The sequence below is a fragment of the Notechis scutatus genome, chromosome 5, assembly GCF_049901735.1.
Source record: "Notechis scutatus isolate UNSWTSFEM ecotype Mainland chromosome 5, rNotScu1.2, whole genome shotgun sequence".
Classification (NCBI taxonomy): Eukaryota; Metazoa; Chordata; class Lepidosauria; order Squamata; family Elapidae; genus Notechis; species Notechis scutatus.
In genome coordinates this window covers 81,745,272-81,758,613 of record NC_142013.1, presented here as the reverse complement: position 1 = coordinate 81,758,613, position 13,342 = coordinate 81,745,272, and the positions used below count along the sequence as shown (strand labels likewise).

Here is a 13,342-nt window from a genome sequence, read left to right as displayed (position 1 = left end):
CATTCAGTGAAAAAAATATGTTTCAGGAAAAATTACAAATATGATACTATAAGATTTTAGTTGTATATTTTCAAAAGAAAGGCCAACTTGAGTTTTATATATTATATGTAAATATAATACATTACAAATATTATTAATAAAATACAATAGTATATTTACTTGATGCCATGAAGTTGTTTTCAATCTTGATTTAGGCAATCTACTAGGAATTTGATAAAGTTGTAACAGCAAGGGTGATTGTGAAGCAATCATGAATAACAATAGCTTGTCATCCCATCAGATTTCAGTGATAAGATTATGATTATTGCCCTCAAGCCATTTCTTTTTGCGAACATATAAAAGGAACCTGGGAGGAAAGGCTGAGAATCCTTTGCTGCTTTTGCCCTATTTCACATAACATTATTCAGTGTCTTGATACCAGTCCTAAAAGATAAATCTATTGCCTTTCTGCCCTTAACAATTGGAATCAATCCAAAGACATAATTAAAATAAATTCTTCACTGTTTCTTAGGGTTCATCCCCACATCTTGCTAACAAATTTTCTTAAATGATGTATCTTTGTTTCATCTCCTAGCCATCAAAAATGCATTTAACTAATTTGAAATAGTGTCCTCTTTCCTGGACACAATTTATACTTTGATGATATAATTGGTAATGCAGTCAGAACTGATATATGTACAGCTCCCATTTGTCCATTATAGGCTGTTGCAGACATTTCCCTTCTATTTCTGTGCACTGTTTTGCAAAATAATTCTTGTTTAATTTTATTGTTTCATATCTTGCTTTTCCACCTATACTAAACAGCCATCTTTCCTCATTTCACGTGCCATCAGAGAAATCAGACACCTGGTCCTGCTCCCTTCTTCCCCATTTTGCTAATTGTAAATTATTACTATTATGAGTATTTATTGCTTAAATATTTAATTGGTTTTTAATTATTGTAAGCCACTGAGAGTTGCCTCTAGGTGAGATGGGCAGTAAACATGTGAAATAAATAAATAAATAAAATGCTGGTCAACCATAGCAGCATCCAACAGCCTGCCCATGGAGTAGGGCTACTCTGAAATAAGGCTGAATCTGTGTTCAAACATGTTGAACAATCTTCATAAAGTAGATAAAGAGCTAAGATGTTAATTTAGCTGTTTTCTTTCTCTCCAGCCCTATCCATATTGTAAAGTAATTGATGGATGCTCTTCCAACCAGGTAGTGATGTTTGCTGGGAAAATAAATGAAGCCAGGGACCCTATTAGCTTCTTCCCTTAACTTGTCTCATTGGAAAATTGGAAATATAGCACCATTGCCTGGTCTCATTTTAGAAGGGTATAAAGATATTGGGGCCTTCAATTTATACCAGCATACTTTGTTTCAGACTCAAGGATGGGACAAATGCCTATTAATGTGGACATGTTATGTAATGTATACTTCACGCTTGAGGCTTCAGAAATCGTAATGGCTTTTACACTATCTATGAAAAATGACACATGAAGAAGTCTTTTTTTTTACACTTGTACCACACATTTCTTTGTGGATGTGTGTGTGTGCGCACACACACATGATTAAGTTTACTTTCTGTTTTTCAGCTCAAAATACTTTATATATAGCTTAAAGCTTCACTGAAGATGTCTTAAATAACTTTATGTCTCAAAATGTTGGAAAGCAACTGGCCCAGTTGGGAGGAGGACTTAAGCAGGAAATTAGCATGAACTCTTTATGTAAATATAAGAGAACAAGAACTCTGTTGAATTCTTTGTGGCAGCCCCTCAAATACTGGAATATTGCTATGATGTCACCCCTAAACCTTCTTTTCTCTAGACTAGCCGTATCCAGTTTCTGCAATCATTCTTTATATGTTTGTGTTTCCAGGCCTGTAATGATCCTAGTTGTTCTTTTCTGCACTTTTTCCAAAGTCTCAACATCTTTTTTGTAACGTGGTGACCAAAACTGGATGCAGTATTCTAGATGTGGTCTTACTAAGTTTTTATAAAGCAGTACTAATACTTCACATGATTTTGATTCTATGCCTTTGTTTATACAATCAAGGATTGTATTAGCTTTTTTTAATACACTGGTGGGTTTGGTTGTTTGCACCTGACTTTATAGAATTTATTGTAACATGCAAATTTCTGACCATTTACACTGCATATTGACACATGTTCATATTATGCATTGTTTGAATTTTAACAATGGCCAATAGTTTTCAAAAAGATTTAGTGTATTTAGTTACTTAAGACTAATTACAGAAATACTGAAAATTTAATTCTATGATATTATAAAATGTCTATTTATCACATAATTTTATTTTTTCTCTTATTTTTCTTTTCTTGAAAATGATTAATAAAATGTAATTAAAGAGAAATTAAAGCTAAGCAGAATGCATGATATTTGTTGGCCAAACTTAGACCTGTGAGCAAATGCATTCAAAAAAAATCATATAATTTTATTTCAGTTTTCAAATTCTTTTTGTATATTTTGTTTTGAAGAACTTGTAACTTAGAAAAAAAAACTTGCCAAAGCATCATAAGTCACATAGTGGAGTTATCCATTATTAGGGATAATGTTTCAATTTTGAAATTCAGGGAATAGCATAGTTTTAAACTATGTTCCTTACATTCTAACATTTATCAGAATCTATGCTACTTTGACTGCTCCTAAAACAACAATAAAGAAAAATGGATCGATTGACACCAAGAACAGTTTATTTATCCCTTTAGTCACACTTCACTAACAAAATCAATACCTTTCTAAAATATCTGATATTTCAGTGGTTCAAATAAATAGCTGACATCCTTGAAATGAGTACAGAGGAGAGCTTAGAGAAGTAGCAGCATAGATATTTAGCGTTTATATTGATCTTGCTTTGAATACTTGTGAAATTTTTATTTGTAGCTAAAATGTATGAACCTTTTTATGAAGAAAATACTCCTATAGTTGATATAAAGATGTATAAAAGGAAAAGAAAACTGATTCTAGAATCCTGTTGTCAGATTGTATGTTTATTTTAAAATTAGAGATTGTGAACTAGAGTGTGTTTTTTATTAAGCCCTTTTTTTGAAGAGTGTGCAGTTTTGTGTGATTTATTTTTTAATAAGAGATATTGACATTCACAATATAAAACTTGCAGATTTTTTTTAAAAAATCTGGTTCTCTAATAGCTTGCTGTAAAGATGAAATGAACAAGACGGTGTTATTACAGAAATGCAGAACATTGAAATGGGTCATAACCCTGAAAGTTCATCCATGTTTCTTAATTGTACATAATGGAAATAATAATATTATGTTTATGGCAAAGCAAAGTTTTGGATCCATTAATTCAATCTTTTCATAGAAAGATAGAAAATAAAAGTAAAGATGCAAAAGAAAAGGACACATGTTTTATAGAGGAGTATCTATAGTAAAAATTCAGTAATGGAAAATGAGAAAATAGTTTCTCTTAATATAGTTATGAATGCTATTTTTTCACTCCTGGTTGTGTTATATACAGTTATTCACATTTGCACGTTTGAAAACATTACATCAATGCTTCTGAAACTTTTGCATTCATTCCCCTGCTTATCAAAAAGTCCTTGTTCACTATTATCCAAAACCACTTATCAAAAATCATTTTTATCATTTTAGGTAAAATATAACTACCCAGAAAAACACAGGTTTGTGTGTCGTTACCCAGAGAAAAACATTTTTACACAATTTTGGTTAATTTAACCCAGATTTGGGAATCATTTTCCAGATGTTTACACCTGACTAGTCCCATTAAAGTGAAGGATTTGTGGCTCAGTATCAACAATAACTGCTGTCACTATAATCCTGTGATAGTAATATCTTCTTAAGCAGTGAACATGTGAACAGTGATTAAGGCAATAGCACTTACATTTATATACTGCTTCACAGTGGTTTACACAGTGCTTTACACTGCCTCTTTAAGCATTTTACGAGTCAACATATTGTCCCCTAGCATTCTAGACCCTCATTTTATCAACCTCAGAAGGATGGAAGGCCTCATTTCTCTCTAAGGAAATTATGTCTGTATAATTTACATCAGCTGGTATTTGGAGTTTAATAGCACCTGAACAAGATTACTCTTTCCCTGGGATTCTGACTGAAGACAGATTGTTCGATTGTCATCCTTAACTTTTATCGGTTCATCTGATTTCAACCCAAAGACTTGGGAAAGGAAATAATGATTTGTATATATTTTTAGTCTTTCCTCAAAGCCTATCATATGTTATCACTTTGACTACATAAAAGTCTACATTGGAAATGAATGGATTATTGGTGTATAGCAGTGTTTCTCAATCTCAACCCCTTGAAGACGTGTGGATTTCAATTTGTCAGGGAAATAGTACTGATATATTACTTAAAAACTACAACTATAGTAATCTATTTTACTACATCAATATTAAATGTATTTGCACTCGTAAGTTATACCCATTTCTGATGAATAACAGAAAATCTCATTTCTGCATTAATATATTCTAAAATAAAGGATTTTATTATTTTAATGATTTTTAATTTATTCTTCACAAACAATGTTGTGAACCATTCCAAGTTGTGTTTCTTAAGATGGATGACCCTATATAATTCTTAAAATAATAAAAATGTACATAGTGATGAATGTTTTATACTGCATTCTTCTTTAGGCATACAGACAGATACATACATTAAAATAAGAATGTGATAAATGAAAGACAAAAAATTTGAAGGAGTCTGACTACCATATTAATGCAAGAACTATAAATTAAGTTGCTTTGCTTAAAAGCAAAAGAAAATCCTTGAACATACCCTAGATATAATAGTATTTGATTTTGTGTATTAAAACATAAAAGCAATAAAATATGCTGGTTCATTTCTTTATTTAGAATGGTTATTAACACCAAGAGTAATACTTTTAAAAGGTCAGGTGGCACAGTGCAGCACTGTCATTTTATGACCATCTAATTAATTAATTTATCTTGTGTCAGTAGATGGAGATTGACTGTGTAAGTTCTCTGCTGTAATGATGTTCAGTGAGTTGAAAATGAAGATCTTAGGGGATAAAAGTAGTGGTCTGATGGTATTGATTAACTATCTTGTTTGCTTCTTTGTTCAGATTTTATTAACCTCTTGGGCAGAATGCTACCCCAGTATTATATCCATGCTATTTTTCACCTGGGATCCAGGCTTTTAAAATGACAGCTTTATTTAAAATACAGATGGACTCATAATTGTTTTAAGTCTTAGTCAAAGAAATCTCTGATAAATTAGAGCAGACAAAATAACAAAACCTAAAGCATTCTTCATATTACACTCATCTCAGGAACAGCTTAATATTTTATGACAGTTGTGGCAACCAAGTAGGGAAAAGGAAATATATCAACATCAATGCCTACCTAAGACTTCTTGGACAGACGGCATTTTTATTTGTAGACATGTACAAGCACAGGAAGGTGCACAACTTCTGAGGGCTAAACATAAAAAAATATCTGCTGCATGATCCCTGTAACTGCTTTTACTATAACAAATTGCGTTTACTTGGAATGTCAGTTGGTAATTTCACTTTGTTGTGTAAAGTGGAAACATTATACTTCTTTCTCCCTTCCTTACATCCTATATCCTACATGATTCTGTCAGTGTTTCACTTTTGCATTTTATATTTCCTTGTTTTCCTATAATATTGACTTTTAATCACCATTCCAGAACATTTCCCAATAACCAAATGATTTTGTGTTTATTTGTAATCATAAAAAGTCAGCTTCTGCTTCATGTAGTGATAATTCATAAATTCAGAATTCTAGACATCATTGAAATAAACAGGAAAGTTTAGTCACATGGACATATTTGTTGCAATTATGGGCCATGTTCTGAGCATCAAGCCTATGTCAGAAATTCTTTGCATTGAAAACTTCCTTGAACATAATTATTTCAATTGAATTGGAGCCAATTTATATATCATGAATTTCTACTTATATACACTAATATAAAGTCCAAGAATGTTGGGATAACTGGAGAAACTCATTGCATTAAACCTCATTTATTTCAGAAAGTTTGGGTGGTTTTGTCTAAATTCTACATAGTAAAAAAATGAAAGTAGTGTTTAAAGTCTTTTTCAGGCATGACTAAATAAGGAAAATGTAAATCTTAAATTTATCTTTATTTTACTTTAAATCTTTTAAAATGACATACCAAATGATATCTCCATGCTAAATGCTAATAACTTTTCCAGTTCTCTGGGGAAAAAGTTATGTGTTCTTTGCAGCACTTTCATTCAACTTAAATATGAAACTTATTTTTATTTTTGGCCAGCAGGGCTAGGTAAGTTTTGAAAATAAAATTTAAAAATTATGTGCTTTAATGAATACTAAAGAAATGCTTATCTACACCAAAGTATACAAATATGCAATAAGATTGTGTGGTTTTTCTACCACTGGAAAATTAAATAATAACATCTTGTTCTGCAAAGATCATGAAAGTTGTAATTATAAATACTTGACATATCAGTTAATGGTACATGTTTAAGTATAAAATCACTGAAGTTAATTTTTTGGGGGAAAAGGTACGAAAGAACAATGCATTTTTTTAAAAAAAAAAATACAGAATTCTGTTTAAAAGAAACAGAAAAGATAAACATCTATCCTGAAATTTGGGTGGATCCAATATTAATTTGTACACTGTAGTCCTAAATGAGATTTTGAAATTTTCATAGTGAAAACAAAACTGAATAAGAACTAATGAGGGTATGAACGGAATCCTTAAATTACACAGATACTATGGAATTATTCAGCAGTGAAAGGAATGAAATAAATGTTAAAAAATGATCTAACACAATACAAAGATGTATTTGAATGAATCAAACTTTGCTATTTAATTTACATATGGAGGGCTTATTAGGATGATGAATGACACTGCTGAAGAACAAAACATATTTCTGAAACAAAAGAACATCTCTGTAGCCTAATAACATTTTATGCCACCACTTATATTTATCAGAAGTAGATGCTATTTATCGCTATGATTATTTAAAAATCATTTTTATTGTTCTTTGTTCTTCCCTCTTCTGGGAATTTTAATTCAGAGTTTTGACACCTGCTTATTAACTTCCTTGAAATATGAAATACAAAGGCATCTGCTGTGTAAAGAATTCTAACCAGCATGTTTATATTACTGGCAGCTGTACACAAATTAGTTCAGTTTGGATTTATTTTTCTTCAGAATAGAAAGCATCTCAGGCAGGGTTGCCTCAGCTTACATATATTTTATGATGATAACATTCTAAAAAATTGCCCAAGATTCAGAGCAGGTGCATCTACAAGTGATTTGCAAAATCTGCACGATGGCTAACACATTGTTGTGATTGAAGCCCTACCCTGCACACAAAAAGGGTGGGGCTTAAATTTTGATGATTACCATCTTGCAGATTTTAATAGTCTCCATGGAAAGCCCTGATTCAGGACTAGAATTATGAATTAATAAGAATTATTCTTATGCAAGTTCACTTGTTATTTTACAGAACGTCAAAAATTATTTAATTGTCATATCAATCTGCCTACACAGATAATCAAACTAAGCAATTTCAATAACTTGAGCAGTGCATTTTATGTTCACATTATTATTTATGTTCCCAACTACCTCAATCCCAACTGCTGCCGGACTTAAATGCAAACTACTCAATGCAAGAAGCCTCGTGAATAAAATACCTGAATTTCTCATCCTCTTAAATATGGCTAACTTTGACATTATATTTGTCTGTGAAACATGGCTCAATGCATCTCTCCCGACTCCATTACCACAGTAAGAGACTATCATGTTTACCGATCAGATCGTGAAAATCGTCGAGGAGGTGGTGTTGCTATATTCTACAAAAAATCCTTACATCTAAAAAATATCCAAGTTACCCAGGAGCTTGCCCTTCCTGAAACCATCATCTGTGAACTATCCTTAAATATCACAATTCGATTCTTACTATGTTACAGAGCACCTGATTATGACATCGAACATATAAACAAGCTAAATACACTACTAACATGGGCTACATCCTGCCCATACCCTTTTATCTTTCTTGGAGATTTCAATCTACCTCATATTGACTGGACCCTAAATAATTGTACAACTGAAATCATACACACAACCTTCTTCAATGCTATTACAAATCTAGGTCTTGAACAACTAGTAACCAACAACACTAGACTGAACAACTGCCTCGATCTCATCTTCTGCAATAGTTTGAATTTAATTTACCGAATACAAACCAAAGAACCCTTTTCCAGTAGTGATCACAATATGATTGACTTTTGCCTCAACATACGTCCACGCAAAAATCACCACAACGATGTCATCCCTAGTTGTAACTTCAAAAAGGCAATTATGATCTTATAGATAACGATCTCTCATCCCTCGATTGGCAATCTCTATTCACTGGATGCAATACTGTTGAAGATCATTACAACATATTTTTACTTGAAGTCAAAAGAGTAATCAAACTATATATTCCAACAACAACTCCAAAAACAAAACAAAAAAGCAGATTACCCATATCAATAAGGAAACTTCAATCCAAAAGAGATCACTCTGGCGGAAAAACAAATCTGGTCACGTTGCTAATTTCAAAAACCGATATAAAAATTTATGCCACCAGATAAAGACCGAATGCACCAATTACCACATTAAACAAGAGGAAAACCTTCTAAGCACCAATTCCACCCGTGCTTTTTACAATTTTGTAAACAACAAACTAAAAGACTCAAGGTCCATCCCTCCTTGATAGGACCTGATGGTAAAGACTGCAGCGACGACACCATTAAAGCCAACATCTTTAACACATTCTTCCGCTCAGTGTTTGTAAACAGTAATGGATCATGCCCAATGTTTCCTAGCCGTACCACAGACAACAATAATGATCTAATACATATCGATTTTACAGTAGACAACGTTGAAAAAGCACTACGCAACCTAAAACCATCTCTATCTATTGGACCGGATGGAATATGTGCCTACTTCTTAAGAAAACTATCCGCTGCCATAGCCAAACCTCTAAGCATAATCTTTGAAAGATCTTTCAGAACCAGCTCCTTGCCCAACCTATGGTTACAAGCCACAGTCATTCCCATCTTCAAAAGGGAGACCCAAGCCTAGTTGAAAATTACAGACCAATCTCCTTATGCTGCGTCACCTGTAAAGTCATGGAATCAATTATTAACCAATCCATCATCCTCCATTTAGAGACAAACAACCTACTCTCCAATAAACAATTTGGTTTCAGAAAAAAACTATCCTGTAATCTGCAACTCTTACACTGCAAAAACATATGGACTACTCAACTCGACCAGGGCAAAGCAATAGACGCAATCTACATAGACTTCTGCAAAGCCTTTGATTCAGTGGTACACGACAAACTACTCCTAAAAATAAAATCTTATGGTATCTCTGGACAACTGAATAACTGGATAGAAGCATTCCTGTCAAACAGACAACAAATGGTCAAAATTGGGAACGCCCTATCAAATCCAGTACCTGTCAATAGTGGTGTTCCCCAAGGCAGTGTTCTAGGACCAACTCTCTTCATAATCTACATAAGCGACCTTTGTGATCATATCAAGAGCAATTGCGTTCTCTTCGCTGATGATGTAAAGCTGTTCAATACCACAGACAATACTACTACCCTTCAAAAAGATCTAGACTATGTATCTGAATGGTCTAACATATGGCAACTCAAATCTCAACAAATAAATGCTCTGTCTTACATATTGGTAAAAAAATCAGAAAATAAAATACAAGCTGAATAGTCAAGATCTTGTTGATGACCCAAGCTCTGTAAAGGACCTGGGAATACTCACCTCTAATGATCTAAGTGCTAGAGCTCACTGCAACTACATAGCCAAAAAGGCATTAAGAGTTGTTAACCTAATCCTACGTTGCTTTTTCTCTGGTAATATCTCACTACTAACCAGAGCATACAAAACATTTGCTAGACCAATACTCGAATACAGTTCATCAGTCTGGAATCCTTATCACGTATGTGATATTAACACAATTGAGAAAGTCCAGAAGTATTTCACAAGAAGAGTTCTCCACTCTTCTACCCGTTATAGAATACCTTACGCCACCAGACTCGAAATTCTAAAACTAGAAAACCTCGAATTACGCCGTCTTCGGTCCGACTTAAGCATGGTATATAAAATCATACATTGCAATGTCCTACCTGTCAATGAATACTTCAGCTTTAACCATAACAACACAAGAGCACACAACAGATACAAACTCAAAGTAAACCGCACCAAACTTGATTGCAGGAAATACGACTTCAGCAATAGAGTGGTCAATGTCTGGAATACTCTACCCGACTCTGTAGTCTCTTCCCCAAACCCCAAAAACTTTAACCTTAGACTGTCTACTATTGACCTCACCCCTTTCCTAAGAGGTCTGTGGGGGCGTGCATAAAGCGCACCAACGTGCCTACCGTCCCTGTCCTATTGTTTCTCTTATTCTTTTATTTTTCTTATATGTACCCATTTCATATATTCACAACTATGTATACACTTATACTTATTATCTTGTAAACAATTGACAAATCAAATAAATAAATAAATAAATTATATTGCCACATTTGTTCCATAATGTCTCCTTTAGTTATTGACATTTCAATTCCCATATTCTAGGATACTTGCCCACAAAGCTTTTTTTTTGGCACGACCCATACAATGTAGTCTGCACTACTATTACTATTAATCTTCTCATCACTCCTTATCACCCATTCCCTCCCACTGTATGACTGTAACTTTGTTGCTTGTATCCTTACAATCTATATTGACTGTTTCCTAGTATGATTTGATTGCTTATTGTACCCCATGACTATCATTAAGTGTTGTACCTTATGATTCTTGACTCTTGACAAATGTATCTTTTCTTTTATGTAAACTGAGAGTATTTGCACCAAGACAAATTCCTTGTGTGTCCAGCCACGCTTGGCCAATAAAGAATTCTATTCTATTCTATTCTATTCTATTCTATTCTATTCTATTCTATTCTATTCTATTCTATTCTACTCTACTCTACTCTACTCTACTCTACTCTACTCTACTCTACTCTACTCTACTCTACTTGTTATTTATTTTCTATTATCCTATCTGGGTGTACGTATATATAAGGATAAAATACATTAATGAATGTTTGAAGGTTTTAAACAGATGAAACACATGAAAAAAGTTATGCAATTATATTGTTATTATTATTGTAATCCTACCCAGATACTTATTCATAAGTAAGACCTATTTAATTTAATTTAATTTAATATGTCTGCTTATTGGTAAATGTGCATCAATTCACACAGAGACACGTACAGTATGTGTTGTTCTAAGCAGAGCGAATCTGGATCTGGTGTTTTTCCATGTAATTTGATTTTGTATGGTTCAGGAACATGAAATGGGAAGAAGGAATTTCAATACTTTTTGCTTATAAAAAGAAGCATACTACTGATAAACAACAAGATGACTTGAAGTGAACTTTTGCCCCTGAAGGAACTTCCTTGTCATGATACATTGCGGTGACAGCTTTTATTTTTAGTATGTAGAGATCTTATAATAGGAAGGGAAAATATTTGCATCTGGCATTTTCTTTCCATGAAGCCGTAATATCTCCTTTGAGATTTCAAACAGTTTAATTTAACTAAGAAGCAGAACCTTCATTATGATAAATGTTTTAATTAATTTTTATCAGGACAAAACTAGAGCAATAAATATGTAGGCTTTGTGGACAGTATTTTTTTTCCAGCAAAAAATAAAATAAAATAAAATAATCTGCTTTCTGGAAAACTTGATTCTTTCCCCCAGTCTTGAATTAGAGCAAGGCTGGACAACTATGACCCCTTTACTACCTGTGGATTTCAACACCCCCCCCCCCCCCAAATTCCTGGCTGGCTCAGGAATTCTGGGGGTTGAAGTCCACAGTTCATTAAGGGGCCATATTTGCCCACCCCGGGTTAGAATATATGGAGGGTCCAGTGTGTTTCATTTAGGACTTTTCCCCACTTGTCAGATTTTGTTAATGCATGTTGTAAATTGAAACCAAAATGGAAATATGGCTGACTACACCAAATCATAGGAGTTAAAAAAATCCTTCAATTTTCTTACAATGTGGAGTCCTTGGTGCATTTTGAGTTATACTTTTACAATGCAAGTACAAACATTTGGGAATTCTTTTTTTTGGGGTTATATTGATCTCATTCTTAAATTATAAAGAGTATATTTTATATTTTTTTAAAACATTGTTTTTTTCCAAAAACATTGTTTTTTTTTCAAGATTGGATATTTTAATATTATTTGATAGTTCAGTTATACAACAGAGATGGTAATCTTCATGCTGTTTTAGTTTCATCTGCAGTTGAATTGTTGCTTTCATTTTAAGTGCAGCCAGTATCAGTTAAGATACTGTTTTGGCAGACTGTGTCAGTACATGTAAGTGTTATTTAACTTTAAACATCTCCTATATAATATCCATGAGACTAAATTATATGGTAGTCATTTAATTTCAATGACTGTTATAGCAAACAAGTCCCCAATGCATTATGGCCAACCTGTGGTAGGGCACTTTTAATTTAAATGCTCTTGGGCAGAGAGCATATCATAATATTCCTGATGTTATATTTGATGAAAAAAGCAGCAGTTAAAATTTTTCCTTACCTCTTACCATTTTTGAAAAGAGGCATATGTAATAATTGTATATTCATCTTCTCAGATATTCATCTTCTCTGTTCTATTTTAAACATACACGAATACAAGCCTTCTGTCAACATGTATGCAGCGCTGGTGGATTGCTTCTGGAAATCATGACATTTAAGAAAAATAGATATAATTCTAACTTTATATCTATTTCCTCTTTGTTTACAGAACAGTGGAGTAGATGACAATGACTGTGTGGAAGAAATTTTACGGGTAGGACTAAAATGAATTCTTTAGTTATTTCATAATTTAGGATGTGTCTTTTTTTTTATGCTAGTTAGAAAAAATGTTTTAGTTTAGTTAAATAAATCTAAATTGCACTTTAATCTAATTCTGCCTAATTTACTGTTTGAAAATTAACATGTGAAGCGTTCTCAGTATTGTGTGATTAAGTTCTCCAGTCAGGTGTTTCATACACAGATATATATCTTTGCCTAAGCTGATGAGTGAAATTACTGAAACTGTTGTACAAAAATAGTATCAGATTTCCAAAGGAATATAAAGCATAACAACTTTATGCCCTTTATAAAAATTGGAAATTGACATACAAACAATATGAAATGAATGAAAGAAATGAAAAACTATGCGAAATTAAGACATTTGCCCATTTCTAATGCCTGTTCAATTAGTTTAATTAGTTACATTTAATCATTAATTTT

At 32.8% G+C, this 13,342-nt stretch overlaps 1 protein-coding gene across 7 annotated transcripts in view; it reads left to right on the top strand.

Annotated features, from left to right (window-relative positions):
- Window positions 1-13,342, top strand: part of AFF3 (ALF transcription elongation factor 3) — a 237,642-nt gene that overhangs the window by 84,914 nt on the left and 139,386 nt on the right. For 6 of the 7 annotated variants that reach the window (XR_015749876.1, XM_087967156.1, XM_087967158.1 and 3 more), the window contains exon 4: window positions 12,852-12,896. The exons of the other annotated variant lie outside the window; for it this stretch is intronic. Coding sequence is in view for 5 of the 6 variants with exons in the window: in XM_087967156.1 (XP_087823282.1) it covers window positions 12,852-12,896 (45 nt within the window). In the remaining variant the exon portion in view is untranslated. The remainder of the gene's footprint in view (window positions 1-12,851; window positions 12,897-13,342) is intronic. 7 annotated transcript variants of the gene reach the window in all.